The 26,493-nt window shown below is 43.8% G+C and overlaps 2 protein-coding genes across 3 annotated transcripts; one reads left to right on the plus strand and one right to left on the minus strand.

Moving 5' to 3' along the window:
* Positions 1-252: 252 nt before the first annotated feature.
* Positions 253-11,050, minus strand: tgfb3 (transforming growth factor, beta 3). Its single transcript, XM_041953480.1, has 7 exons — positions 10,302-11,050; positions 5,676-5,839; positions 4,259-4,388; positions 4,025-4,132; positions 2,175-2,331; positions 1,406-1,559; positions 253-1,329 (listed from the first exon to the last, which is right to left on the minus strand). The coding sequence occupies exons 1-7, from the start codon at positions 10,645-10,647 to the stop codon at positions 1,171-1,173; spliced, it is 1,218 nt and encodes a 405-aa protein (XP_041809414.1). The 5' UTR covers positions 10,648-11,050; the 3' UTR covers positions 253-1,170.
* A 1,293-nt stretch (positions 11,051-12,343) lies between these two features.
* On the plus strand, positions 12,344-25,850 carry LOC121618761 (intraflagellar transport protein 43 homolog A). Of its 2 annotated transcripts, none has more exons than XM_041954344.1 (9): positions 12,344-12,427; positions 13,882-13,986; positions 16,577-16,647; positions 19,287-19,322; positions 20,150-20,196; positions 24,194-24,266; positions 25,017-25,092; positions 25,233-25,295; positions 25,549-25,850. In XM_041954344.1, the coding sequence occupies exons 1-9, from the start codon at positions 12,383-12,385 to the stop codon at positions 25,657-25,659; spliced, it is 627 nt and encodes a 208-aa protein (XP_041810278.1). In that variant the 5' UTR covers positions 12,344-12,382; the 3' UTR covers positions 25,660-25,850. The 2 variants fall into 2 exon arrangements, with proteins under 2 accessions (XP_041810278.1, XP_041810279.1); XM_041954345.1 differs by having other exon boundaries at positions 13,882-13,947.
* The last annotated feature ends 643 nt before the right edge of the window (positions 25,851-26,493 follow it).

Here is a 26,493-nt window from a genome sequence, read left to right on the forward strand (position 1 = left end):
TTTTGTTGCTGATTGTCTACAACACATGCATGGAAATGAGATGTGTTTTGGAATAATATAGGCAGCCTGTACCAGACAACACTGAAATGAACAAATAGAAAACATTAAAACATGCTGATCATGTCAGTAAATGTATTTGTCCGCCACACATGCTGTACACTGGTCATCTAAACTTACCTCGTTACCCTTTAAAATAAAGTGCTCTAAAATACTTAATGCAAACAGAAAAAAAATGAAAATAGAACGATTCTATCCAACTGTCCTTGTTTAATTAAAAAAAAGATGTTTCCAAGAGTAATAAGAAAAACATTTACAGTTTGTGATCTATAGTTAAGTGTTCACTTAGTGACATACATCGTCTCATACAACAGAAAGGCTTCACTTTAAAAAACAAACAAACAAAAAAAAACGATCCCTGGAATCACCATCCTGTTGTATTACAGAGGTAAACAAAACCATGGAAATACTACTTTGAAATAAAGGTTGGTTTTCCAGCATGTTTTCTTTTTTCCTAAGATCATTTTTATTCAACAGCATTTAATCCTAAACAAACAGTGTAGGGAGCTGTGGCGTGCACAGCGACGGTTTCCAGCTCGGACGTTTGAAGGTGTCCTGTGTGTCATGGTTCACCGGGGTGGGGTGGGGGTGCGTTTGCTCTCGACAAACAATCACTTTTGCTTCACCCTCTTTGACGTATTCCTATCATGCTGAGTTCAGGCTGCATCCCCCCTCTTTTTCTCTTTTTGACTGCAGTTATTTAATGTCTTTAAGAATGCAGTGGTCATTGAGACAGTTATTGTTCTGTTCCTCTCTCATTGGGCTCTGAATACCAACGTTATGTAACACTGAGGTACAGGCTCTTCGAAATGCTGGAATATGAAAGCAAAACACGAGAAACAAGGCGATTGCAGAAGAGGTCTGATGGGTTCGAGAGCGTTAGTAAAGTGGTGTTTGACAAGTCTTCTGGATAAATGCTGCCAATGATTTTAGAGGAGAGCGGTGGACTGGATCTTTGATTTTCGAGAGAGAGCTCGGGCAAGGCTGAAGCGGGGGTTGGAGGCGCCCACGGAGGACAAACTGTACCGCGCCCTCACCCTCTAACCCTTCATACCCGCTCCTGAGTAGTGCTGGGAGCCGTCGGGTCCCACGTCTCTCGCCGGGCCCTGAAGCCTAGCTGCACTTGCAGGACTTGACCACCATGTTCGAGAGCTGCTCGACTTTAGGGGAGCGACCCACGTAGTAGAGGATGGTGAGGGGCTCCAAGTCCTGAGGAACACAGCAGGGTGAGGCCGATGCTTCGGGGTTCAAGGTGTTGTACAGGCTCAGCAGCTATGGAAGAGCAGAAGGCGATCAGCGACCACATTTCTTGAACAGATTCATGAGTTCAATGCGCTGAGAAACTCACCGAGCTGTGGGTGGTGTCGGCGCTGCGTAGGTAAGGACAGGGACCAGAGCAGAAGTTAGCGTAGTACCCTTCTGGCTGATGGATCCACCTCCAGCCCAAATCCTGCCGGAAGTTAATATATAGTGGTCGCACACAGCAGTTCTCCTCATAATTGCTGCAGACAAGAGAGGACAACAGGATTACACACTTCATTTTGCAGATAAGACATGATTTTTAATAGCTGTATACATTTTCCTCCCTATGGCCTCACAGCCAGAGATGAGAGAGGTTTAGAAATTCCACTCTTAGGTGTGCCCTTATTTTCCCTCTTGGAGTCAGCCCAGGTGTCTTCGGTGCTGCCTGTCAGCCTGACAGAGGAAATCCAGAGCTGACGAGACAGCGTGTAAGAGGAGGTAGCATTCGTTAGCATGGAGACAGATCCGGACTTGTATCAGCTAATACCTCTGTCATGCTCGTCTAGGTGATTAACAAGCTTATTCTATGATTTCTGTGCCCATGTACTCTTCTTCCCTGCTATCTCTTAGAGACGAGACAGCTGATATTTCCATTTCATGTTGCCTTGGCTGGTGTACCACTTTGCAATAACGCGCCGCCCTGCCTGCAAGGCAGCACCCACAGACATTTTTTTATTTGAAATATATATTAACTAGCTTAGTGTTCAAATCTCCCAAACTGAGCAGGTGCAACCAGAGAAATTATTTTCCAAATTTAAAGACAATGAACAATAGTCCAAGCAGTACGTTTTCCAGGATGAGGAAATGTGCCTTACTTGAAGCAGTAATTGGTGTCAAGTGCCCTCTTGCGCCTGCGGGAGGAGGATTGGGCATCCAGCCTGTGGGAAGGGAGCATCATGAGGATGAGGTGGGGGTAGGGCTGCTCCTTTTGTTTTTTCGCACGGCTCAGATCGTCATAGTCCGCTTCCATACCTGCAGGAGAGGGTCAGTTAGTCCGGATTCACAATTCAAGATTTGTCGAGAGTTGTAAAGATGCTTTGGGAGCCGACTTCAGTGGAACCACAACTTCACTCTAATCACTGTAGTCAACTGTAACTTTAACAGAAGGATACTGTAATATCCAGGCAGGGCTTCACTCAGTTCTGGCTCACGTTTCATCCTTATTCAACGTTAGTCCCTGACTTCCTTCTTTGCTCCACTCTCCCCCCTGGGCCCGCGTCTGCTCATCCAATCTACCCCTGATAGTTAAAGCAGTGGATATCTCAGGAGAGATGCTGCTGGTGGATATGTACGCCTCTCTTTAATTCAGGGCCAAGCGTCTGAGCGCCGTGGCAGCACATTCCTTGTGGCCAAGCCAGTCAGGAGTGTTCCCAGGGCTGAGGGCCCGGGGGCCCCAGTGCTAAGTGAGATACCAGATCAATTGTATTCCCATGCTCTGTGTCTCTGTCTTCCTCTTGAAAGAAAACCCATTATCTTACTCAAAAGACCTTAATAGGTGTTGCTGCTAGAGGAACATGTTAATGACTGATTAATAGCAACTTTTAATAAGAGTATTGTGAGTGAGATCCTCATTCATCGTAGGAAGCACTGCATTGGAACATGCACAATGAGTGACTAAGAGACAGAATTAGCACCTCAGGTGTCTGAAATGCAATGACGCAAAAAGCATTTAATGCAAATCAAGAAAAAAAAACTTCCAAATTTGAGTTTAATTTAAAATATTTGGACTTTCATCAAATCTTCTTCCATTTGTAGAAGGTAAGTGTAGAGCCCATGCTGCAACCATGGCAACACCAGATGTGGCGCCCTACAGAGGCCCTGTATAAAGAGTTTATTTGACCATATTTAACACTAACAGAGCACCAATCAATGGATATCCACTCATAATATACTTTCATAATCGGTAATAATCCAAAAATAGTTCTGAAATTTTGGAAACATCTGAAAGAAGCACTATAAACTAATACTGGGACCAAAAGCAAACTCCTTGTATTACAGTTTTTGCTCGCCCCCGAGACCCACTAATGCAAATCATCCTAAAACCAGCACGGCCTCAATAGTGCTAATCAGAATAAACCAAATTTTTCAACAAACACGAGATGCCTATCTGGAACATTAGACGAATCAAACAGAAATCCAACAAACGTTATCTGGCTCTTGATCATAAATACAAGCTGGCAGAGCATCTTTTCTCTGGGAGACATCAAAGCGGAGACAAATACAGACTTGGCGACATAGAGCCATAGAGACACAACGACACGAAAAATGGCGGAAAACCTGCACAACAGGCGAGATTGCGGCCGAGATTTGCTTTTCAAACGGGGCGAATTTAATCAGAGCAGAATTCTTGAAGACTTATTGATTCCCCAATTTTATGAGAGGCAATGAAAGCAGAACGCATTTGATTAATCTAGGAGAGAGATGAGAACACTGGTCCCACTCTCATGCTATCCTTGCTTTAGAGGTCTTTTTTATGTCCCCCAGTTACAATACTCTTCATATAGGTTTACATGGTTGGCTGTCAATTTGTAACCATGCCAACATCGTGTTCAACACCTTCATGACACCTTGTTATAAAGATTAACTGAGCGAGGCAGGCTCATAACAAGGCTGGCTGACACAATCCTTTTCTTTCACATCACTGAGGTATTAAACGCAGTCTCACCTTTGAACTTGACCTCCAGCACCTCATTGGCGTTCTCAATGATGTCACCATTAGGCCTGAAAGTGTGGCAGGGACAGTGCACACTGATTTCCAGGCCAAGATTGGTCTCTGAGGGGGAAACAAGAGCAGAGGGATTGTAAGGAGCTGACATCTTTCCCTGAGGCGATTATCCTTCGTTTCCCATGCACCAGTGCTCTTTGGCAGGATGCGTAATAACCAAGGTGTCCCACTCACGTCGGTACATCAGCCACTCCCTCACTGTCTCTGTCACATCAAAGGAGACCCACTCAGACGTCCCCTTGGTCAGGACGTTTTTACCCCCAATGTAGCGCTGTTTGGCTTTGGGGTCGTCTTTCTGGAGGATCTGTGAGGAAAGATGAAAATGTGACCCAGCTGCACAAACTCTTTCTTTTACACACTCACACACACACAGAACCAGAGCTGTCTGTCTGAGCCAGACTCTCCAGGATGCCTTGGGCCAAATGTCTACTCCTCATGGAAAAAGTGACTCCCTGTGTTGATATCCCCATTTTGCAAGTTAATGCCTGCGTGTTACCCTCCTGCCAATGAGAACCTGGCTGTCCTTCACATCAGCAGTTCAAACTTTGACTTTAGCCGGGCTCCCAGACGCAGTGTCAGGCAGTTCAGAGAGAAAAGCAGGGTTGCAGGTATCTCTGCGGTCACTCGTGCCCTAACTGCTCTATCACGTCGAGACCCCAAATATACAAATGGAGGAAAACGCTCCGGTGTGGTTCAGACATTCCTATCTCCATCAGCACCTCTATGAACAAAGGTGTTTATCTGGAGAGAGAAATGTGTGTGTTTGGGTGGTGGGTATGAGCACTTAGCCCCACAGCAGCGCTATGGATAACCAGGTTCCTGAACATTGTCAGGATCTAATCTGTCTTCCTGTGGGAACGAGGGGCCACAGGACTGCCAGCGTCAGCCCTCTGCCAATCAGCTCCAGCCTGAAAAGTGTGGGGGCGGGCGAGCGGCTCCATTTACTCCCCTGGTGGGTGACCCTGCCTCTATCTCCTCCTAGGCCCCTGGAAACAATCTGAGGGTCTGACAGGCTGTATTCAGCTCTGGCCAGAGCCTTGCCTCAGAGGCGGTATGCAGTCCGGAGACGCTTGTCTCCCTGGCAGGAAATGTTGGAACCTGATCATTACTCCTAGTCTCTCACGGGAGATTAATGAGGAAACCGAGAAAAAAAAAAATCCATCCTTGCCACCCCACACACACACAGACATCTAACAGTTCCACAGACTTCACTAAAAAATGCTCATAAACACACAAATGCAGGTGGGGATCTATAAACCCACCGTTGAAAGCACAACACCTCACTTGATCTAACAAGGATGGACAACTGCTTTGAGATTGACAGCTAAGAAAGAAGAAACTGCCGAATGGTAATCTAGGGTTTCTTAAAGACGGCTGTGCAAGCTCTTAAATTTGCCTTAATGTAGAATCCATTTGACTGTAAGCACATGGAATAATGATCAGCGCATGAAGAGAGGAGAGAGGGAGTTGGACACCCTAATATAAATGTTTTCATCTTTCTCGCTGACCTACACGGGCCTTCTGAGGGAAACGGAGCACATTGCCCCCCTGCGCTGCGCTAACAGTGGAAACGAACGGTCAGTTCACACACCTGGTAGAGCTCAATCCTCTGCTCGTTTCTCTTGGCGCTGGGGTTGTTGATCCGCAGGGCTCGAAACTCGGCGCGGAACAAGTTGGTGGCGTTCTTCTCCATGGTGGAGACGTTGAAGCGGAATACCTTGGAGGTGATACCCTTAGGACAGTAGGGGAGGTCATCTGCAGGTGAAGTGGAAACGATGACAAACAGAGGACGCTATTAAATATCTCCTTTAGAAAAAAAGAGCAGATTGGAAGTCTTACTGTTTCTTTTGTCAGAATCCCTTTAAGCTCTTATCCATCTGTTACCTCATTGTGTACATGTTATCAAAGCCTGTTTTCCACTGACATCCATACAGGGGTGGACATGTTTACCTTCTGATTATTGATAAGCTTTTTGCAGTGGAATTCCCTCTACAAGTTTAGATAAATTACAGATAAAAACAAACCCCCTATTTTTTTTTTCTTTTACTGTTTCTAGTCCGTTCCAGAGAGACGTGGGCCATTACCACGAACCATCTGCTTATGCTTTGTGCGGTCCGAGTTAGCAACAAGTTGAAGTCATGAAATGAAAACCAAATGTCCCATGTGTGGTGGTGGAGCAGGCTGCAGTGGGACGGCAGCGTGCTCCTCCGCCCACCAGCTCTGGAGCCCAACAGGTGCTCCGAGGGCTCGGACAGCAGCCAAGTATTCCCTGGAACCGAGAGGAACATGTGGGCTCACGTGCTGCAGCGGAACAATACCTGAGAAAACCGACGAGGAGGGCGGCTCCATCAGGATGGTAACAACACCAAGTGCATGCTCGACAAGCAATAACCTGCTGTATCCATGGTGAGTGTGTGTGTGTGTGATAGTGCACTGACCTTCAGCTAAATAAATGGCCACATTGTGATTCTATCTGAAAAGCTTCCTGTTGTACTGAAGCCTTTCCCCCTTTTTTATACCATTATACCATTGAACAGTTTATTAATTTAACAGGCCAAGCACATGCAGTGTTGAGCAAAACAAGCACATAGCAAACTTTTTACAGGCCAAGTGGAAACAGTCATTTACAGCCAAGCCATGGCTAATTTATTACCCAAGCTTAAGCTTTATTACCAGGCCTCAGATTTGTTGGTGGTTGAAAGGGGCACTGCACCTTTAGCTGATTTGCACCTCGAGCTGTTTCAGGACAAATGGAAACTCAGAAGTTCAGTCGTTTCTGTGTCATGCAAAAGGAACTTGCACATCTCCGAGTATCTGTACTTCATTTGACCCATAATCCTATTTCAGTGTCCTCCCAGTCATTATCTGATATTTCCACAAAGTTTTTTTTTCAACTTTCCCTATTTATAGGTGACCTTTTCAGCATTCATCCCCAGCCAGATATCTGTCCAGTGTTTCCACACAATCTATAAGGAGGAAACCTCAGTAGCCTTTTCCTCCCCTCACTCACTGCCCCCCCTCTTTCTGCCTCCCCCACAGAAGGTGGAAAGCCCCACTTCGAGGGGAGATTTGAAATTCTAATCAAGTCTTTGGTTTCCTTTTGGATGACCTCATTTTTCCCATTGCAATGGTTTTAGGTGGATTTCACATTATGGCTTATTTTTGCCAAGGGTCTGAAAGGTAATTTGTTCCATGTTGGTAAGTGAAGGGTATAGCTTGCATAATTAAAATGAAATACATTCACCAATTTTCTGACCCCCACCATTTTTAGCTCATAGCTCGGAAGACTGTCAGGATGCTGACATAAGTTTGACCTGCGAACTGTTGGAGGCAGCACAGTCAATAAAGCCAATGAGCTTCTCCTGGGTCTTATTTCTACTGATAAATCCACTCAGAAATGAAGGATGTTGAGTTTTTGGTGTTAAATAGTGATATATTTTTAACATTATGGAAGTAAACAATTACATTTACTTCTGACTACTGATTTAGTGAAATCACACATTACTTTGATCAGATTCTAATTAGGGACTGTAGTTTTACTGCAAGGCATTCTCATTAACACGCTTGCAAAAGTGTATTTATAGTCACATATAAAAGCCTGGATAACAAAGCGATGCCCAGTTGATCTCATTCTCATATTAACACTCAATTAATTTGAACATTGCTGAGCTTTAAACGAGGGCTTTAGAGGCAAAGCTGTGCAGGAAGGCCTGAGGACAGGCATCTCGAATAGCTCTGCTTCACATGAAGTGCCTCACCCGGACGCCGTCGACCACGCCTCGCACCCTGACACACGTTCACCCTCCTGCGTCCTGGGATCCTCTCATGACACGCTAACTCCTTGATAAAAACTCCCACGAATCACCTCCCTTTGCCCTTTTGCCCGGAGAATTGTCCGTGATGTCAGTCTCTCCAGAGCTTTGCGGAGGTAAACAAAGGAAATAGGAAGCATAAGGCAGCAGGTGCTAGCCAGCTGCTGAGGTGTCTGGGTCTCACAAAGGACAACAGACATTTCTTTGGAAATGCAGTAGTTTGAGTGCTCTATTGTCTAGTTAAATGACACTATGCTTTGATTTGCACTTACCCATGACCCAGATATTTAGTGTAAATAATAGAGATTTTGAATGCTGCCTCTGAGAAAAGTCTAATTTCTCTACTTCCTGCTGTGGCAGACATTGGCTGTGGCAGCTCACTGCAGCAGATGAGATACTGTGGTGCTGCTCTGTTCTCAAGAAAAACAACTTTTTCCCACATGATTAAGGATGAGGAAGCAAAAAATGGTAAAGGAGTGGGAGTCAAGGGGAGAGAGATGCTCTTTCTTTGGGAACAGGCCAGAGACCTCTGTCTCTGTTTGTTCAGATGACATCATCTTTCTACTATCCTGTATATCAGATACCCTGCTGTCCTCAGCGCTGGTCCTCAGCGCCTACTGATCCAACACTGAGTCAATGATTGGCTTGAGATTTCACTGAAACTGCATACTTAAGTGTGAAGTCTTGTTAATTTAAGCATCAGCGGATTTTTAAAATATTATTGTGCCAGAGGTCGCCCGTTCAGTCTGATGATGTCTTGAGCTGCTTTCCTCAACAGTATTTGGTTCATGATGATAAAATGAGCCACGCTGACCTTCCGCTGCACCAGAAAAGGAAGATCTATTGCTGCCCAGTCTCAGTCATAAATGGCGAAGGCCTTGATTTGCATTTGTAGTAATGTCTAGCAAAGCAGTCTGGAGCAAGTGGCGCATTCAAGTATGAGAGAAAAGTTTCTGTTTAACTTTTTAACTGGGCATGAAAAAAGCTAAACTTGACCATATTCCCAAACACTCCCACCTTCCAGAGCTGGTGAATGTAAAAGTCATTATATCCAGCAGGAATGAAAATGAACTACACTACAAAATGATCAAGGTGACAGACATTATGTTCCTCCATACTGCAGCATACCCTGCTCTGTTTAAAATTACATAATGGAAAGGGTGAGAAAGGTGCTAATTAATGTATGTTGGCGCCGTCTCTTAATTGCATTAAAAGCCTCCTTGGGTAAGCTGTTTAGTGCAGAAAGTGCTGCCAGCAGTAAGTCAAGTTCATGTCTTGCATTATCACGTACAGTATGGTCTACAGTATGAGGCCAGCGTGATGTGTCCTGGGCACCTGGCCATCACTGATCCCACTCCTTAGACCTCTGTTTGTTTTGGGAGCTCTGGCTACCTCTGACCAGCGGATAAACCCCGAGCTGTGTATTTTGAGTGTCAGAAGCACTTTATGGGACCTGTGAAATGGATTTGATTCAGACCTAATGCTGGAACCGGCAGAGGCTCTGCTTAGTGTCACAGCACAGAATAAACACCTGTTGATTTCAAAATGGTAACACCATTCACTAACCAGCCTCTGACCCGTGAACAGGCACGAGTCCAACACCTCCACTTAAAAACTGACTTTCTCTGGAGGATCTGGTGCTCGGTGAGCTTCTGTTTCTGATTTTTGGAACGATCAATGGACCATACTTTATACAGGAAATACCAATATGGATGAACAAGGGAATTAGATCATAACACAGAGCTACTCGGCTCCTCACTACTAGAAAGAAATAGTAGGAAAATAGAAGTGAGAGTCGTAACAGTGGATAAAAAATATTGGGAAACTCACAGCCAGAAAATGGAAATGAGGTATTGGAGTTGGCAATAAATACTAGACTTAACTGCCTGAGAATTTTCCCTGCTTTGGAATGTTTTAGACTTAGGCTGGAGTTCCCATGGCTTTGGTGTGAGGTATGTATGAGGAATGGTGCTCATTCCAATTAGACTGTTTACTTTGCCCTCTCCATTGCGCGCCGCTCCGCCGCTCGCAGGCGCGTCTGTGCGTAAAAGCCGCACAGACACGAGCGGACTTAATGCCAGCTGGAAAAATCGCATACCTGTTTTTGACACCGTTAGCTCACCTAGAATAACGCTGTATGGAGGCCAGGTGTGAGTCTTGCGTTTCACGAGGTGACATTTTTAAATAGATTTGCACAAGTGACTTTAAAAAGGCGTTTGGATCAAGTGTTGGCTGCATGGCACGCTGGCAACATAAGATATCCAGCAAATCACAAATAATTACTCCACCCTATGTATTTTTAATGGCCCGCATCTACAACAGAGCAGGTCTGTCGTTTATTGTGTGAGTACGGGAAGTTGCAAAAGAAACATTTGAACAACCACGATGAAAAACAACACACTTACTGTTTTCTGGCGAACCACTGATCATGTTGAACTTGTAAATCTCTTTGGCATAGTACTCAGTCTCCGTGTTATCCTGTCCACAACTCTGCTGCCTGTCTCTTCCCAGCTCCTCAATGAGCTCCTTGGTGCTGTTATAAAGGGCCAGAACCTGAAATGGCACTTGACTTGGACCTGTTGTTTGAGGCGGACTGGTCAGCCGGAGTTTACTGAGAATCTGTCCCCGGACCGCCTCGACTCTCTTTTTCTTTATGTGGTCGATGTCCACAGTGGTGCAAGTGGATAGCGACAAAGTCATTGTCACACAATTTAAGAGGAGGAAAAACAGAAGTGCTTTGCCCAGATTCATATTTCACTCTGCGTTCACTCACAACCGAGGCTTGCCAAGTAAAACAAGACAAAACACAACTAAATTCCGATTTGAATAGAATCCCTTTTCTCTTTTCATTCAGCTCGTGAGTGAGTTCTGTTCCTGGAGGATTCCCATTTTCTCAAGTGCTATGTCATCTTTGCAAAATGCGCATTTGCGTGGGAGCAAATCCGTGCCATTATGGAAAATAATCTCAACCCTTCATTAAAACTCTTTATCCTACTCTTCATTCCCCCTTGTCTCATGCAAGCATCTCCTCTCTCCTTCCTGAGTTTACAGGGCACCGATCTCTGCACCGCGGCCCAGTTTCTCCATTGCATTGGGCTCTTTCCATCCACTTGTGCTCACGGAGTCAGTGCGCCTCGCTCCTATCTCCCCGCAGTCCAGCCTCAAACACACTCGAGCGCTTTCCACTCTCACTCATACTTTATAGGCACAAGCTGTGACGTTTTCCGAGGGAGGGGCAGCAAGTTATATCCTCTGCTCGGACAATAAGATCTCTCCTGTTCTCAAGTGCATTTAATTAGACTTCAAATTGGTTGTTTTTCAATCAAACTTTAGAAGGCGTGCGTGATATTGGGCAATGTGTGATTTCGCAAGAGAAAAGCCCAGCTGATTTGCCAAGGGGATATTTTTGTTTCCTGTCTTTTCTGCGGATGGAGCGGACACATTTGTATTTTATGCATAAGGCTGAAGTGAAGAAATGTTTTGCCGTGTGCTCATAAATTTCCATCAACTGAGGACCTTTGCATGAGGGGGAGGAGGGGTGTGGGGGCATTGAGTATGCTTTTATACCGTATAAGTCTCTGGACATGCTGGCCACATCCAAAATGAAGTTTTAGAGGAAAATCAAACGCAGATGGAAGGCCAAAGTTAACAAAGGGGATCTCGAAGGTGCACAGGGAGCCCAGGCAGCTGCTGCGATCCGCTCGATGCTGCTACCGTTCAGCTTCTCCGCAGTGACAGAAAACACGCGCAACAGCGACATCTAGCGAACGTCAAGGGGAACTCCTTTCCCAGACTCTGCCTTTGTCAGGGATATTACTGACTGTGGCGGGCCACTGCGGAGCATGAGATAATGTGATGGGCCTTTACTTAATTGAAGACGAGGAGGCAAAAATGGCAAAGGCGTGGGAGTTGTGGGAAAGATGCTGTTTGTTTGGTAAAGCGCAAATTCTGACTGCGATTGTTTACATGAGATCATTTTTCTACTATCCCTCAGCGCTGGTGCTCATTTTTTTACTGACCAAACCCTGAGTCAGTGATTGGCCTGATCGTTCACTGCAACTGCAGGCTTGAGTGCGCAAGGCACGGATTTAGCAAATTCATTCATTATTAAATGTTATCATATCAGTTAATAACATAATATTTCTAACTCAGGAAACACTCGTCCTGGGCATTTAACTCTGAGGAAGACTACAAATAAATAGATTAAAACATAAATAAAGGCAATTGATTGGAAGAATTTATAATCACCATCATCGGCATCATCATCATCATCATCATCATCATCATACTCAGCAACAATACAATAAATATCTTCTGTGTATCCGTAGCTATTTGTGTTTGTTTACTTATTTTTATTTTGATGACGCAACTCAACAGTGGTTGACCGGGGCACGCTCCTTTCTTCTGCCGTTACCATGGAGAGCGTTGCTATGTGACGCCTGTTGAAATCCAGGAAGACGCTGCCCTGGTAGCAAGGAGGGGAGAAATGGACGATAGCTTTAAGATCGGAGATGCTGGAGCGGTAAAAAATGTGAGTGGCCCGTTTGAATCGTAGATGATGCAGTAAGGGAGTGAGGGCAGAGCTAATAATAATTGTGCGCGCAGTAAATTGACTTGAGAACATACTGTAACGGTGCAGCGAGGCTATTGCTAGCTACTTAGCTATTAAGCTAACATAAACACAAGGTATCAGTCAGTGAATGAGGTAGCTGTTTAACCTACTTGCTATCAGCAAAAACACATTGCTATTTACCGCGTTTGAGCAACGACCGTAAAGTTTGTTTCTGGTTATGTAGCTAACGTTAACTACGTGGTTAGCCCATGGGTGGAGAATTAGCCCTGCTAGCCGAATTTTCCCGACATGCACAGCTCAGTGTTTTGCGGATGCTATCTTAACTTTTAGGTCGCACGGATTTTCTCTCCCCTCTCTGACCTGGCTGGGTGTCTGTCAGTGCTGCATAAACTTACACGAAGCGTTCATGTTCATTCAGCCTTTCTCCATTAAATGCCATTTTCTTATATTTGAGTTCGTCCCCTGTCCTGACTCAGTGCTGGTTAATACTTGTTGAATCAGTAACATTTTAGAGTACAGTGCTGCAATTCAGAACGAATACTCTACCTTGGTTTCATTTACATTTATACACTTCCCTCTGCAATTTGACATCACATTATTAAGGCAGAGGTATAGATTAGCATGCCCACTGACCCTTTTGATTATTCTGCCTTTTTCACCTTGTCCTGCTTTGTCAGCTGTTTCTGTGATACAGTCCATTGTCCTGAGAGCACTAAGTTCAATTGCCCCACTCCTTTGCTCTCCTTGACAACCACAAATTTATTGTCCTGTTGATCCCACATCATCGTTGATGAGCACTTGAGTTCGGCTCACTGCAAAGGCATGAGATACTTCACTATTCCTACTCTTTGCATGTTATGAAAATTTGACTTTACAACACTTGAAAAAAACAAACAAACAAATAAACAATATTCTACAGGGTTGTTACCAGAATTGTAATCTGTCAATTTCAGATTTTTTTTTTTTTACATGTATATTTTGTTGTTTGGTAAAAGCACATTATTATAGTGCAACACCCTATTTTGAAAGTGGCGTAATGGTCCCTCAGTAGGTTTGCTGTTCCCGTCTCAAAGGGAATTCATACAAATGGTTCATGTGTTGTATTTTCTCCCATCATATGCAAAAAGGGAATGTCATGCCACATCTACACTGTGAGACTTGCATAATCGGAAGTTATGCAAAATTACTAAGCAAAAGCACACTAAGCACTAAGCTTGGTTGTTTAATGCAAGTGGAATAACCTGATCTGCTGTATTTTGCAGTCCATCCAGGCACCATTTGGTTGGCTCATTAGATGGCACAGCTTGAACTAACCGAAACCACAAAGTGTGTGGTAGCTGATTGAAGTGCCAGCTTCTGGCTTTATGATATCAAAATCTATTTTCCATTTTAAAATTCTGCAAATTTCCCAGGTTGCAAAGTCTGGACGAAGAGCTCGCCTTGCAGCAGACCAATCATCATTTGAAGATTCTCGTTACGTAAGGAAGTCCTCCACCCCCGCTTCAGTGGGAGAAGCAGTATGTGAACACATGATAATAGACATGTTATTAGTTGCATGTTATAATTTCACCTCACAATAAGCTTCATCAATATGCATTTTGGTTTTGTCTCATACATGAATCACAGGATGATGACGAGGTAGGTAGCATGAAAAAAGCGGTGTTGCATGGCTTCTGCTGCTAATTCTCCAGACATCAACTTTATACCATTTACTGTAGTCTTAGTTTCAGAAACACTGCTCTGTCTACATAAGTTGTCATAATTCAGTTCAACTTGTTGTATTTCATATCCAGGTCTATTGAGATTCACCACCTCTCACATTATATCAGATGCCAGAAACACAAGCATGGCACACATGGTATAAAGTTTTAATGGAGGTCTCATTTATGTAGCAAAGTTTGAGTTACCATTTTCCTACTTCAACAAGTTTTAAAGCGTAGGCAGCCAGTGTTCCAAAACTGTAACTGCTCTTCATTTATTGTCCTGTGTGTAATGGATCTGATGTGCTTGCATGCAATGTTTTGAAGTGTTGCTTCATATAAGATCTAAAACCCTTTTAAGCTAGAGTCAAAGAGCATTGTAATTGTTTGTCTTGTAAATTGTCTAATTGAAAAACAAGCCAATTACATCACTGAAGTCCCAATAACTCTACCAACAATTTTCACAAATCCTCTTCTTATACTGTCTAGTGTGAATCTCTTGAAGTCTGAGCAGAAATGTTGTTGTAAAGTTCTGTTCTGAGCCTCATAAAACATGTTGGAGTTAATGTTGCTAAATTTAGACTGAATGTAGGGCAAAAATATATGAGACAAGTCAAATCAGTTGCAATATAACAAATAATTTCACTTCACTATCGTTGGCATTTATCAAATCAGTCACATCTCCTGGATTGGCAAACTGTAAACCAGCCAACATTCCCAAAGCAAAAATATTCCAGCGATGCTTTTGCTTTAGGCTAATCTTCCCAAATTAGGCCAACTTCCCTAATGTATGAACCAGTATTCTCGCGCTCTCTGACCTGCTGTGCAGATGCAATACATTTTTCCAGAGTATCGTGCGACTGGGTGGGTTTATTTGCAGTCTTCGTTTATCAACCCTGGCCTCTTCTGCCTAAAATACCCAACTGATTGGTCACATTCCTGACATCCTTTTAAACAAAGACCCATTTGCTTTTATGGGCTCACAGGGTTTGGTCACCATAAGTTCCTCGCCCCAGAGACCATCAGAGAGTCCTAAATTAGAAACCACGAGGGCTAAGCTAATTGCCTCAACAGCCATAACTATTTTACTACAACTGTGAGGTTCATATTTGGTCATGAAGAATTGGAAGTGCAGATTTGTTTTGTTTCTCAGGACACTTCTGGTCCTCTCCATTTTTGTAGAGTGAAATAACTGTCAGAGGATGAATTTATTACGCTTAAAGGCACTTGACCGTATTATCTTGTCTCTCATGAAAAATGTCCAGAAAACCAAACATTAAACATCAGAGAGATTCCACATCACTTGATCACTTTTTTGTAACGTTGCCTAAAATGACTGAATTCTCACGATTGTTATCCCTTTTGTTCTTAATAAAGAGACAGTTACTAATTACACAAAGTTGAGGGAGTTTGTTCGGCCTCAGCTCTCCCGATTGATGGTAATATACAGTGGAGCGGAGTGGCTCCCCCTCCCTCTGCCCTGCTTAATGGTGACATTCAGATTTATAAATGGCTTTGGTGAAGGAACCAGCCATGAAAGATTATTTCCTCTTTCATCATAAACGAAAGAAATTCTTCACGAGCACTTTGTCCTCTGCAGACCCAATTTAGTAATGAGAAATGTTGTGCCTTTCCCCTGCCCCCCCCCCCAATTCATTTGTCTAGTGCCTAGCCTCATGTGCTCTGAGGAATTCATTCATTCAAGTGCTGGTCTCAGGGTCCCGGTCTCAGGATCGAGATGCATACTCAGTTTACTATTTTCAGAATCAAAGAATGAGATGGAGAGGGTCTTTTTTTTCCTGTGGATCTATTTTAGGGTCAGACTTACAGACCCTGGCATTTCCCACACTCTGCTCTATATGTTCTGGTGCTGGAAACAGACAGTATTGAAAACTATAATAAACAAAACAATGGAGTACATATACATGACTCTGCTGCACATACCAAGCATATTGTTGTACAGGATTAGAGGTGAACATTGGTTTCAATAGTCTCCACACCCCTTCAGCAGGACAATTACACTTGTTCTTTTTATGCTTTAACATTTAAGTTTAGGGGCTTGCTTTTTCTGTTGTTGTAGACAACAGGGCCACCTACTGGTACATTTCTACTTTAACAACTCATGGTGACAGGTTGTTACAGGTCTCATGAATTTTGTACTTTTATAAAGTACATATTATAGCCTATTCACCACTGTGTCACATAGGTATTAATGTAACAAATAAGCCCCATTGTTAGGACTGACGTTAAAAGCTATATCTTACACAAACAAGATATTTTTGTGGTCAATTTTCCAAGTTTAGAGCATAATAACAGTTACAACTTTGATTTATTTATCTTCTATGTGAGTGAGTAAGCATTCAATGAAGCTGTTTGCTATCACTAAAGTTCTCTCTTCTTCCTCCAGGGCCCTCCTCCTAAACCGGCCCGGCGGCAGGGTGGCTGGGCGGAAGAGAGCTCCGGGTCCAGTTCTGCCAAGTACGTATCTTCACCTTTTCCTTCATCCCCTATGGCTACGCAGAAGGCGGCGCCTGCGAGCTGTGATCTCGGGTTATTTGTTATTAATGAACTCTCATGCTGTTGAATGAGCTTATTTATCAGTGCATATTTGGCACTCAGGCTGTGAATCAACAAGGTTAGAGGGAGCCTGTCTGAGCAAGCAACTCTCCATTCGTCTTCATCTGTGAGCAAGGCGGTAATTGACATGGTTAATGCATCAGCCACAGGAGGGCACTGTTAGTCAGCTAGCCACTTCATCACAGGGGTTCAAGCCACTTAATCACCCCTTACCTCTGCAGTCTGTTCTTTACACGGGGAGCACAACATGGAGAATTCATGAAATATTTGGAACAGATGGAAGCTGTTTGCCAGAAGCTTTTGTCTACAACAAACAAATCTAAATGTTAATACTGTACATGACTGAATCAACATGAGACATTTTATTGTACTGTGGAACCACTTCTCTTGCTTTCTCTTCCACCTGCCACTCTGCTTCTTTTTTCAGTCTCAGTGGAGGTGAGAGCATAGGAGATGCATTGAAGTGAACAGGTTGAGTCAATTGTGCTTATTTGCGTAGTTTACTGCACCGTTAGTGCAAGCAGGGAAAACGGCGAACTCAATAGATCTTTCCTTTCTCACAGAAGGTCAGCGTGTCGCTTCTCTGCTTTTTGCGTAACCCAGCTTGATTCCCAGTCTCAAAGCGATCGAAATACAGGAGGTGTAAAAAGGGTTTGCACGCGCATTGATCCTCTCTGAAACAAAGTAAGTAATGGTCCCCCCTGGAACCGGCAAGGACTTTTCCCTTCAATGTCACCCCTCATGCTCAATCACCGCCGCCCTCCTCCCACTAATCCCAGCGCAGAAATCCCAGGATTTGTCGATCTATCACTTCTAATTGACACTAAATGATCTGTCAGTTTATTGATGAACCTTTGAAACCAGGTTGTCACAATATATTTTATCCCTAACAACTTTTTCCAGACAGTTTTACCATGTCTATCGCTTTGCCTTACATGAGTCTTAATCAAGCGGCCTGTAATGTGTCTTAAGTGTCGCCACCCCCGCCCCCCCCCAGACAGGACACAGTCCAAGGGCAGGCAGGTAGGCTCTCAGCTCCTCTCTGCCCTGCCTGGTTGGACTCTAGTTCTGTCAAGGCTGTTGTTCTGTGCTCAGACAGCATGGATAACACAGAGAAAACAGGAATAAACACTTTTAGCTGAGAATTGGTTAGCTAATTGTGTTTTATGCCATTATTTCCTTTTGTTTTTTTTAAAAAATGATTAATTTGACAAGGCTCTCAATAAGGTAATGACAGGTGACGTGTGATATAAAATGGAAGCATTCAGATTTCACTGTCTGCTCAGAAGGACAGTATTGTGTCTTTGTATTGTTGTACAAGCTTTACTTTTTGGAGTTGATGAGCTTGCCTGAACTGAACTGCTCTGATTGTCAAGTCAATTTTATCTTTATTTCCCAAATTCCCAAATCAAATTTGCCTTAAAGGCTTTTACAACCTATCCAGCAAACTGTTCAGCAAACTCCCCCTAAAAACCCTTTAACAGGAAAAAAGGAAGTAACTGCAGGAAGAAGGAGAGATCCCTCTTATGGTGAACTATAAGTAGGGACTGAGTAAGTGTACAGGTGCTACTTTAGATATAGAAGCTTTTATTTCCATGTTTGCTCGCAGGGTTTTGCCTTTGTGCTTTATTGTTTTAGGAGCCCCTGTACTCTGACATTGGTGTGCATTGATTTGAATCCCAACATTGGTACTTGTGTACTATAATATGCACATACTTCATTACTTGTTTTTTGATAATAGTTTGTTTAAAATTAGGAATTTATTTAATATCAATTAACGCTGCATGTCTGCGATCTTGATTTTGGGCAGTATGAAATGATGAAAATGACCAAAAGGAAAATACTGTTGCAATACTGGATCATTACTTTTAAAACCAGCAGGGGGCACTACTCAACCAGAGGAACTAAGAAAAACATTTAGCATCATGAAAAAAGATTAAAACCTCATATACACCTTTTTGTGGCTCCTAATTATATCCTACCAAAACGTATTCTGCTTTGATTCCTGTCTTATATGATAATTGATATGATTAAATACTTCTAAGGTAATAAAGTTGTTTATCACTTTTACTTTGGTGTCTAGTGTGATTGCTACCTGTCTTAAAACAGATAGTGAATGCTAAAAATACTGTGTCGAGGCAGGGAAGTGTCAAAACACAGTATTTTGGTGTCTGGCATGCTCTGTTCAAGCTGAGCTGCGTAAATGGAGAGAAGTCTGAAAATAGCTGCACGATCCAGCAGGAGACAAGGCTGAGAAAACAGAGAGGAGAGGAGAAGACGCAGCTATGTTAGACCACACTGTGTCTGATACAGCAGAATTACTATCATTAGATACCGATGAAGAGGATGTATCAATCACAACACCTCTGAGGACTGAGTTGGAAAACTATATATATATATATATATATATATATATATATATATATATATATATATATATCATAGAGTTTGGTTCTCACCATTATTTTGAAGGAAGGACATATGTAATCTAACAAGTGCATTAATTTGCGTTAACGGTCATTTCTTCTGCTGCTATACAGATCTTCAAGAAGACCTGCAGCTGAAGACCTGGAAGAGTAAGTTCACTTTCTCACCACATCCATATTTCATTGTAGTCCTCCTGTTGTTGATTAAATGCAGTGCCAGTCACATTTGTGCACATTTGGTTAAAAATATGTGAGTTTAAATGTTCCTTTGCGGTAAAGTGGAAATAGCGCCGTACTTTCAGATTGTCCTTGGTAGCGGCTAATCCTTGCCTTCCAAGAACAATCACTTAACATGATTAAAAAACAGCGTGACTGAGTTGTCATCACTTTTAATGCTGTTAGGAGCCAAGTTTTCCTGTTATTCTAGTTTTTTTTCTCCTCACCCTCCCTCCCGTCATTCTGTGACTAGAATAGACATCACGAGGAGATGCAGGTAGAGGACGCCTATGTTTTACTCATCATCGCAGTTGGAGCCCGGTGCCTGACTGGCTGTAGTGAGACAGAGGCTTTGTGTGTTAAGTTGTTACCCTGCAGAAAAATCCCTTGTGTTGTGCTCTTGTCACAACCGTCTTGTCTCAGTAATACTTATTCAGAGTGCTGCTCCATCTGGGTTTGTTTTTTAAAAAAATCCTGGAGGTGATCTTGTCTAAAGGCTGGTCACCCAGGCAGCACAAAAGTGCCTCAGAGCACTGTCAGTGCCTTTTGGAAGAAGCGACTGTTCAGAAGTCCGGTCAGACTGTAGCAGACTGAGCAAGTGTGCTAACTACCACGAGAGGAAGACAAGACGAAAAACAGGCCCATCATCAAAGCAAAGCAGCCCAGGAGCCAACTCACTCGCTCCCTGTGATGACCTCACCATCGGGCTGCATTTTGAAAGCATTAAATAATTCATACTCTCACACTTCCTGTTTCTACAGCCGCCGTCTGCGACCGCAAACTCCCCAGGGATCAGATGATGAAGGAGGTAAGAGCACCCTCGCTATCCCCCCACTCTGTGTCCCTCCTCACGGGCAAAGAAGAGCCCTCCAGAGCCTCCCCGGCACATTCATCCTCTGGAAGTGGAGCAGATAAGCAGGCAGTCAGATCATCGCTTTTCACTGATGCTCACATATTGCACCAGATTTCTCCTTGAGTCCAGCGTGGATTCAATGCTGCCTTTGACCGGTGTTCCTCCTTTTGACCACTGTGTGACACCGTAAAAGCATGGCCCCCTTTGATGAAAATGACAAGTGAATATGCTCATTATATAAGCTTAGATCTATAGTTGATGGAGAATATTGTGGCAGGATTTAAGCGTTCCCCCCACCACCTAGAGCGACACAGTTAGTCACACACATGGACACACACAGAGTGTCAAGCAGGTGCTTTGAATACAGATCTAGCGGTAACTGAGTCACCTGAGGGCCCGACTCTGTGCACCACAAACAATGTCAGGACTGAGGGGAGAAATTTCAGCTAAACCCTGCCTAGAATAATTGTTCTATTTTGCGGCACAAGGCAGCTGGGGAAATAGGGTCAAATTGCCTTGGTAAAGATAGGTTAGCAGCATGCAATGCTCTGCTGACAACACTGAAGGACTTCTTCACATCAGTACCTCAGGTAGTACTGAGCAGTGCCTTTTATGAACTAATAACCATATGCTGTATTGATCATAACCCTGTTTCTACAGCTTATCATACCTCTGTTTAACAATCATCCACAATCATGTTTCTACACCCACAATATTGCAATGCATGATAATAATTAAAACAGGAAGAAGAATGAAAACCCTTTACAGACCTGTGCGCAAAGCTACATTTTTGTTATAAATTCCAAAAATGAAAATGGTTATTCCATTGAGTTGAATTTTTAATTCAAATATTTAACTTTTTATCATTCATTTTATTATGAGAACTGTGGACTATGACAAAGAGTCTATTATATGGAGCCATGGTAAGCAATAATATTGAATTATCCATGTAAATATTTCCTTGCAAAATTGTATTTTACTCGCATTTCGAGTCTTACTCGAGTGCTTTTTGTTAAAAATGGGAAAATGACAGTTTAAAAAAAATATCCCTGTATTACAAAGCTTTCAAATATAATGAAATTGTGTTTTGATAAATCACAATGAATTGCCTAGAGGAACTTCAGCATTTGATGTACTGTAAAATTCTTGTGATACTGTACGTCTGTCACATTTCTGTATACACACACACACACACACACACACACACACATACTGTCTGTCACTGTCTAGTATGCACTGGCTCAAATGGCCAGTTGAATGAAGAGTCCAGAGGTTTGGTTCTCTTGCAGTTAATGCCGCCGGAAAGATTATTACTCTGTGGAGGGAGACCTCTTAATACAGAGCCGGAGGCAGGGGCATTGGAAATTACAGTGCTGAGGGTTAGTGAGATAGCCTCTGCGATCTTGATTATGTCCCCTACCCTTATCCCTTATGTCCACTGGCTACCAGCACAGAGAGAAAAAGAGAGAGAGTGAGAGAGAGAGAGAGGGAAGGATCGCCCGGTCTCCTGCTCCCATCTTCCCATCAGCTGCCCCCACAGCCTCCTGCTGGTCACTTAAAATAGCACCAGTATTGAATACACGCTCATCTGTTTCATGTCCCACTGTCTTACTCTCAGCCGGCATTGTGCTGAATATTGTCCCATTTCAAATGGTTCCTGTGCCGAGGTAATCATTTGACTGGACCCCTGCGTAGATTATAGGAGCCCAGGTGATCTGGAGAGACGTCCTGCTCTCCAAAGTGGCTGACTGGCGTGTGCCTGCCGGGAGCATGTCTACACTCACAGCAAATTATCCCCTTTTGATATTTACATGCTTCAGCGAGGAAGCCGGACGTGGCCATGTAATAAGGATACGCGTGGCCTCACTCGCTGCCAGACAAAAGCCACCTTGATACGTGTCCAGCTGAGGGAAGGAAGTCAGCGTAGGTAATGTGTCCGCGCTGAGGAGAGACGGCTCCTCCTGATGGAGCTGCCCTCTGCGTCAAAAGAAAACACTGGCTTGTTTGCAGCTGCTTTGATACCCTGCTTGACCTCAAGTAATGGGTTGAATTTGAAGCTCATTTAAAAAATGTTGTTCCTTTTTTTCACTTAATAATAGACTTTGCATATAGACAACATATGCCTCTGTGCTTCACATTGAACTCTCATGTGTGTTAATAGTGCATTACTGCCTGAAATGAAAAAGGGTGTGTGTGTGTGTGTGTGAGGACAGATAGACAACCCAGGAAGCTGTTTGCAAAGACCCGGACGGCAAGGCTTTTTGATGTCATTGCACTAAGACCATTAAATTTGATTGGGGGTCCAGGGGGGACGGATTCTGCTGAACGCTGTGCTTTGTAAATGAGAGGACAAAGTGTCACCGGGGCCTCATGAATATGAAATACCCGCGCCTGCATTTATTTGGATATCAGAAACACAGATGAATCTTGTCAGCGGCTAAACGAGTGTGGCATTTTTAATTTAGTTTAATTAAAAAAGAGAAAGAAATAAGTTATCAACAGAGGGTGAGCTTTTGTTATCTACCGAAAGTTGATGGGTTTGGTTTTGAACGAGTTGTCCTCAGAATTTTTTTGTGCCGAATCAAAATCGTTTCCCCTCGTCTCAACAGTCCGTAACTTTTATGTCGAGCTGAAATTTAGTGTTCCGTCAAACATGGACTTTCTTCGACTCCAGTTTATTTTCAGGAGCTATTTTGAAGGAATGGTGACACAGATGCCAAGATATTTCCTCACATCAGATGCAGACTTCTATCTCTTCACCTCTATTTAGCTCCTCTATTGACTTTCCCCTCAGGGTGCAGTACTGTGGTTAGAGATTACTGACAACCCTCCTCATGCAGTCCAGCTCTCTTTTTCTCTCAGTATCTGTCTGTTCCTCTCTCTCTCTCTCTCTCCTGCTTCCACTCTTGCTCTCTCTCTCCCTCCCTGTGTCTCTCTCACTGTTGACACTCAGCTGTGGAGCTAATAAGGATGTGCAGTCTGCTACCTCCCCCAGAAAATATTGTTCAGGAAAGCTACATCACACCCAGAGTTAACACGTATTTTATAAGGACAGATGGGAAGCCAGTAAAGTTTTTTGGCAACTGTCTGCACAACATAAAAATGTGCACTGTTGACATGATGAAACTTTGACCATGTTTCATTAATTTTTGTGCCCTACATTCTTCTTTCGCTATACGGTAACCTTTTAATGATGAATGTCATCACACACTAAGGTGCTTATTCAATCAGTCTCCTTATTCATTATTAACCAGTCAGCCTCTCTCTTTATGCCTTATGACACCTCTCTTATTTCCCTGCTCCAACAAATATCCATCTGAAAAATGCTGTGAAAGTTTGCCCTGTCCTTCTTGGGAGTGGAGCCATCCTCTGTCCTGTTGCGTTTTGCCAATTAAAGTGGGTTCCCACTGTTTGAGCAGCGGGTTGGCGGCTCCTGGCACTGCAGCCCCTGCCAGGCCGCACTGTGACTTCCGACCCCACACAGATGGGCCCGCAAGCAAATACTCTTGCACATGGCTGGATGCCGCCCCAGTCGGAGTGGCAGAGTGGACATGGAGGTCGGCCTACCGGCCACTGCGGGTCCTGAGGGTGGGCGGCGCTGACAGGGCCCAAATGCTAAGGTAGCAGGGGGTGCTTTCTGGGGAGCCCCTGGCCAGCGCCCCTCTCACAGCAGGAAGAGCTGCCGCCTCGCCTCCTGAATATTCATGGCCGCATGGCTATTGTGACAGGGCAGCTCTTATGAGGATGTAGCTCGAGAGAGGGAGGGGAGGAAGTGCCACACAGACATGGTCACACATACACACACTCAGCAGCCATACACTGGGGATTTACTGTATTTTGCAGAAAGGATTTTGTCTCTGGCTGCCAATCAGATCTTCACAAATTTTGACACTTTTTAAAATGTAACCAGGTTGTGTGTAAAATGTTACGGTCTCTGTTTATTGGCTTTCAGATATTCCAGTGATTCCAGACCTTGATGAAGTACAGGAAGACGACCTCACTATGCAAGTTGCAGCTCCACCAAGGTACAGTAGTGAATGCTTTAAAACAGTGAACGTCTTAAACTCTGAGGGTCCATATCACTCAGGATTCAGACACACACACGCACGCACACATGCTCACACAGCGTTTCCCCGGACCCATGTTTGACAGTCAGCCGAGATCAGTAGCCTGCTCTGGTGACTTTGATGGTTACCTGTCCTCCACTCATGCCATTGCAGAGTGTCTTGCTTTATCGGGCTGAAATGGAGAAATAACAGTTGGGTGTGATTTATGCAACTCCGTTAGCAGGGTCCTGACTAACCGGGCCCTTTGATTTACAGGGCAGTGAGAGACACGCCGACATGTGTCGAATATGTAGCAAGGCTATGACAGCAGTGGAGGTTATTAGGCTGGGGCTTGCTCTCTGTGCGAGATAATATCCACATTGAACTCATTGCGGGGGCAATGTAGCGTGTAATGTGCAGTAAGTAGGACTGGCATGCACTGCTAGGCCCCGGCCACTTTGAGAGCCCCCCCACTTAATTCCAACCCGCAGATAAGCAGCTGGGTTTCAATTTGAAGCGTTTACCACTTGGCAACCATCTCCTGCTCTCTGTGGTCTTTGCTTGAAGTCTTGGAGCTTCATTGTGCCCAAACTTCAAACTTCTGCTAAGCTACTTCTCAGTCTCGGTTTGCATGCAGCACTGCAGTTAGGCTGGTTGTTATTTTTCTGATTTAAATACAAGTCTGTTAGTGTATCTGATGCCTTTTCTGACTGTCTGTCAAACTGTTAGCATCCAGGTGAACCGGGTAATGACCTACAGAGATCTGGACAACGATCTGAAGTATTACTCTGCATTCCAGACCTTAGTAAGTCAAGGCCATTTATTTTTATATGTCTTTGATATTCCTGCCTCTCTTCTCGTCAAGGTGGTCCATTTAATTTTGCAACCACCATCATCACCTCTGTTTGTGCAAGCTCGGTGAATTTTACTGTGATCTTCCTTCAGGATGGAGAGATTGACTTGAAGCTCCTCACCAAGGTTTTAGCGCCAGAGCAGGAGGTGAAAGAGGTGAGTGAGTTTTGAGTAAATATAGCTTGTGAGCTCCCAGCAAAGGCCTGTCCAGCTGTTTCTAGAGCACCAGGGGAGGTTGCCACTCTGTCTCCGAGGTAATCAAGATTTATGATGTGTACATTAACACCCTCTGCTCTCCTTCCCCATTCTCCTCTCTTTGCTCCCTATGGTCTCTTGTCTTGCTATGTCTCCCTCTGCCTCTCTAATTCTTCTTTTCTCCCCCTCTCCTGTCTCTCCTTTTGCTCTGCAGGATGATGTGAGCTGGGACTGGGATCATCTGTTTACAGAGGTGTCCTCAGAGCTGCAGATGGAATGGGATCAAGGGGAGAGTGAGGAGCAGGCCGCTTTACCTCTAACATGAGGAGGAGTTTTGGACTGAGGCTTGAAATGGCTCCTTTGGGAACTAGGTGAATGTCCATTACACAGAAGGTCTAGTGACTTTGCTCATAGGGACTTTAATTACTGTTTGTTATCCAGAATTTATATTTTGTAAAGTGTATATACCGTGTTTCTTGTATTTTCTCAATAAAGTTCACTGTGCAGTGAACTCTGCAGTGTTGTCTTACCCTCTCTTTGTTCAGGTTTTGGGAATTTCACCCTCTTTTGTTTGTTAGTTTTTAACTTAAACAGCCAAGAGGCAAACTGATTTTGTTTGAAAAGCTCCTCTTAAAAAAGCTGTCACAGATAAAAATGCCCTCCCTTTACTGCCAGCATTATCAACACCCTCATACAAGTCCAAGGTTGATAATCAGCTAAGCTGAAATCCACTTGATTGTGTTCAAATTAACATTCCTCATTAAAGCCTACAACCTTATTGTTATTGACTGTGCCATTGACTTTATCTTCCAGGTCTTCGATAGGAGCAACCCCTTCTTCACTATTATCTCAAATGCATTGAACAGAGTTCCTATTGACACTTGGGGGATTAGCATACATTATACCTTTTACTGGATAAAGAGGAATGGATGTAAGTCTGGAAGAAGACAGCAGTCTGTGTCAGGTGTGTGTGCGTCAACGTGAAAGAACACAAATTCTTCACAACAACGTGATAACACAGAATATAGAGCCGATAGAACAGGCCCCAGGACAGGATGTGCTGGTCACTGGCTCTGACACCTTTGCACAGAAGTTCGTATTGTGTGTATGTAATGTGTTGTATACTGCGGCTTCTACACGTGCCGGTCGCATGTATCAG

Source organism: Chelmon rostratus, chromosome 15, assembly GCF_017976325.1.
Source record: "Chelmon rostratus isolate fCheRos1 chromosome 15, fCheRos1.pri, whole genome shotgun sequence".
Taxonomy (NCBI): Eukaryota; Metazoa; Chordata; class Actinopteri; order Chaetodontiformes; family Chaetodontidae; genus Chelmon; species Chelmon rostratus.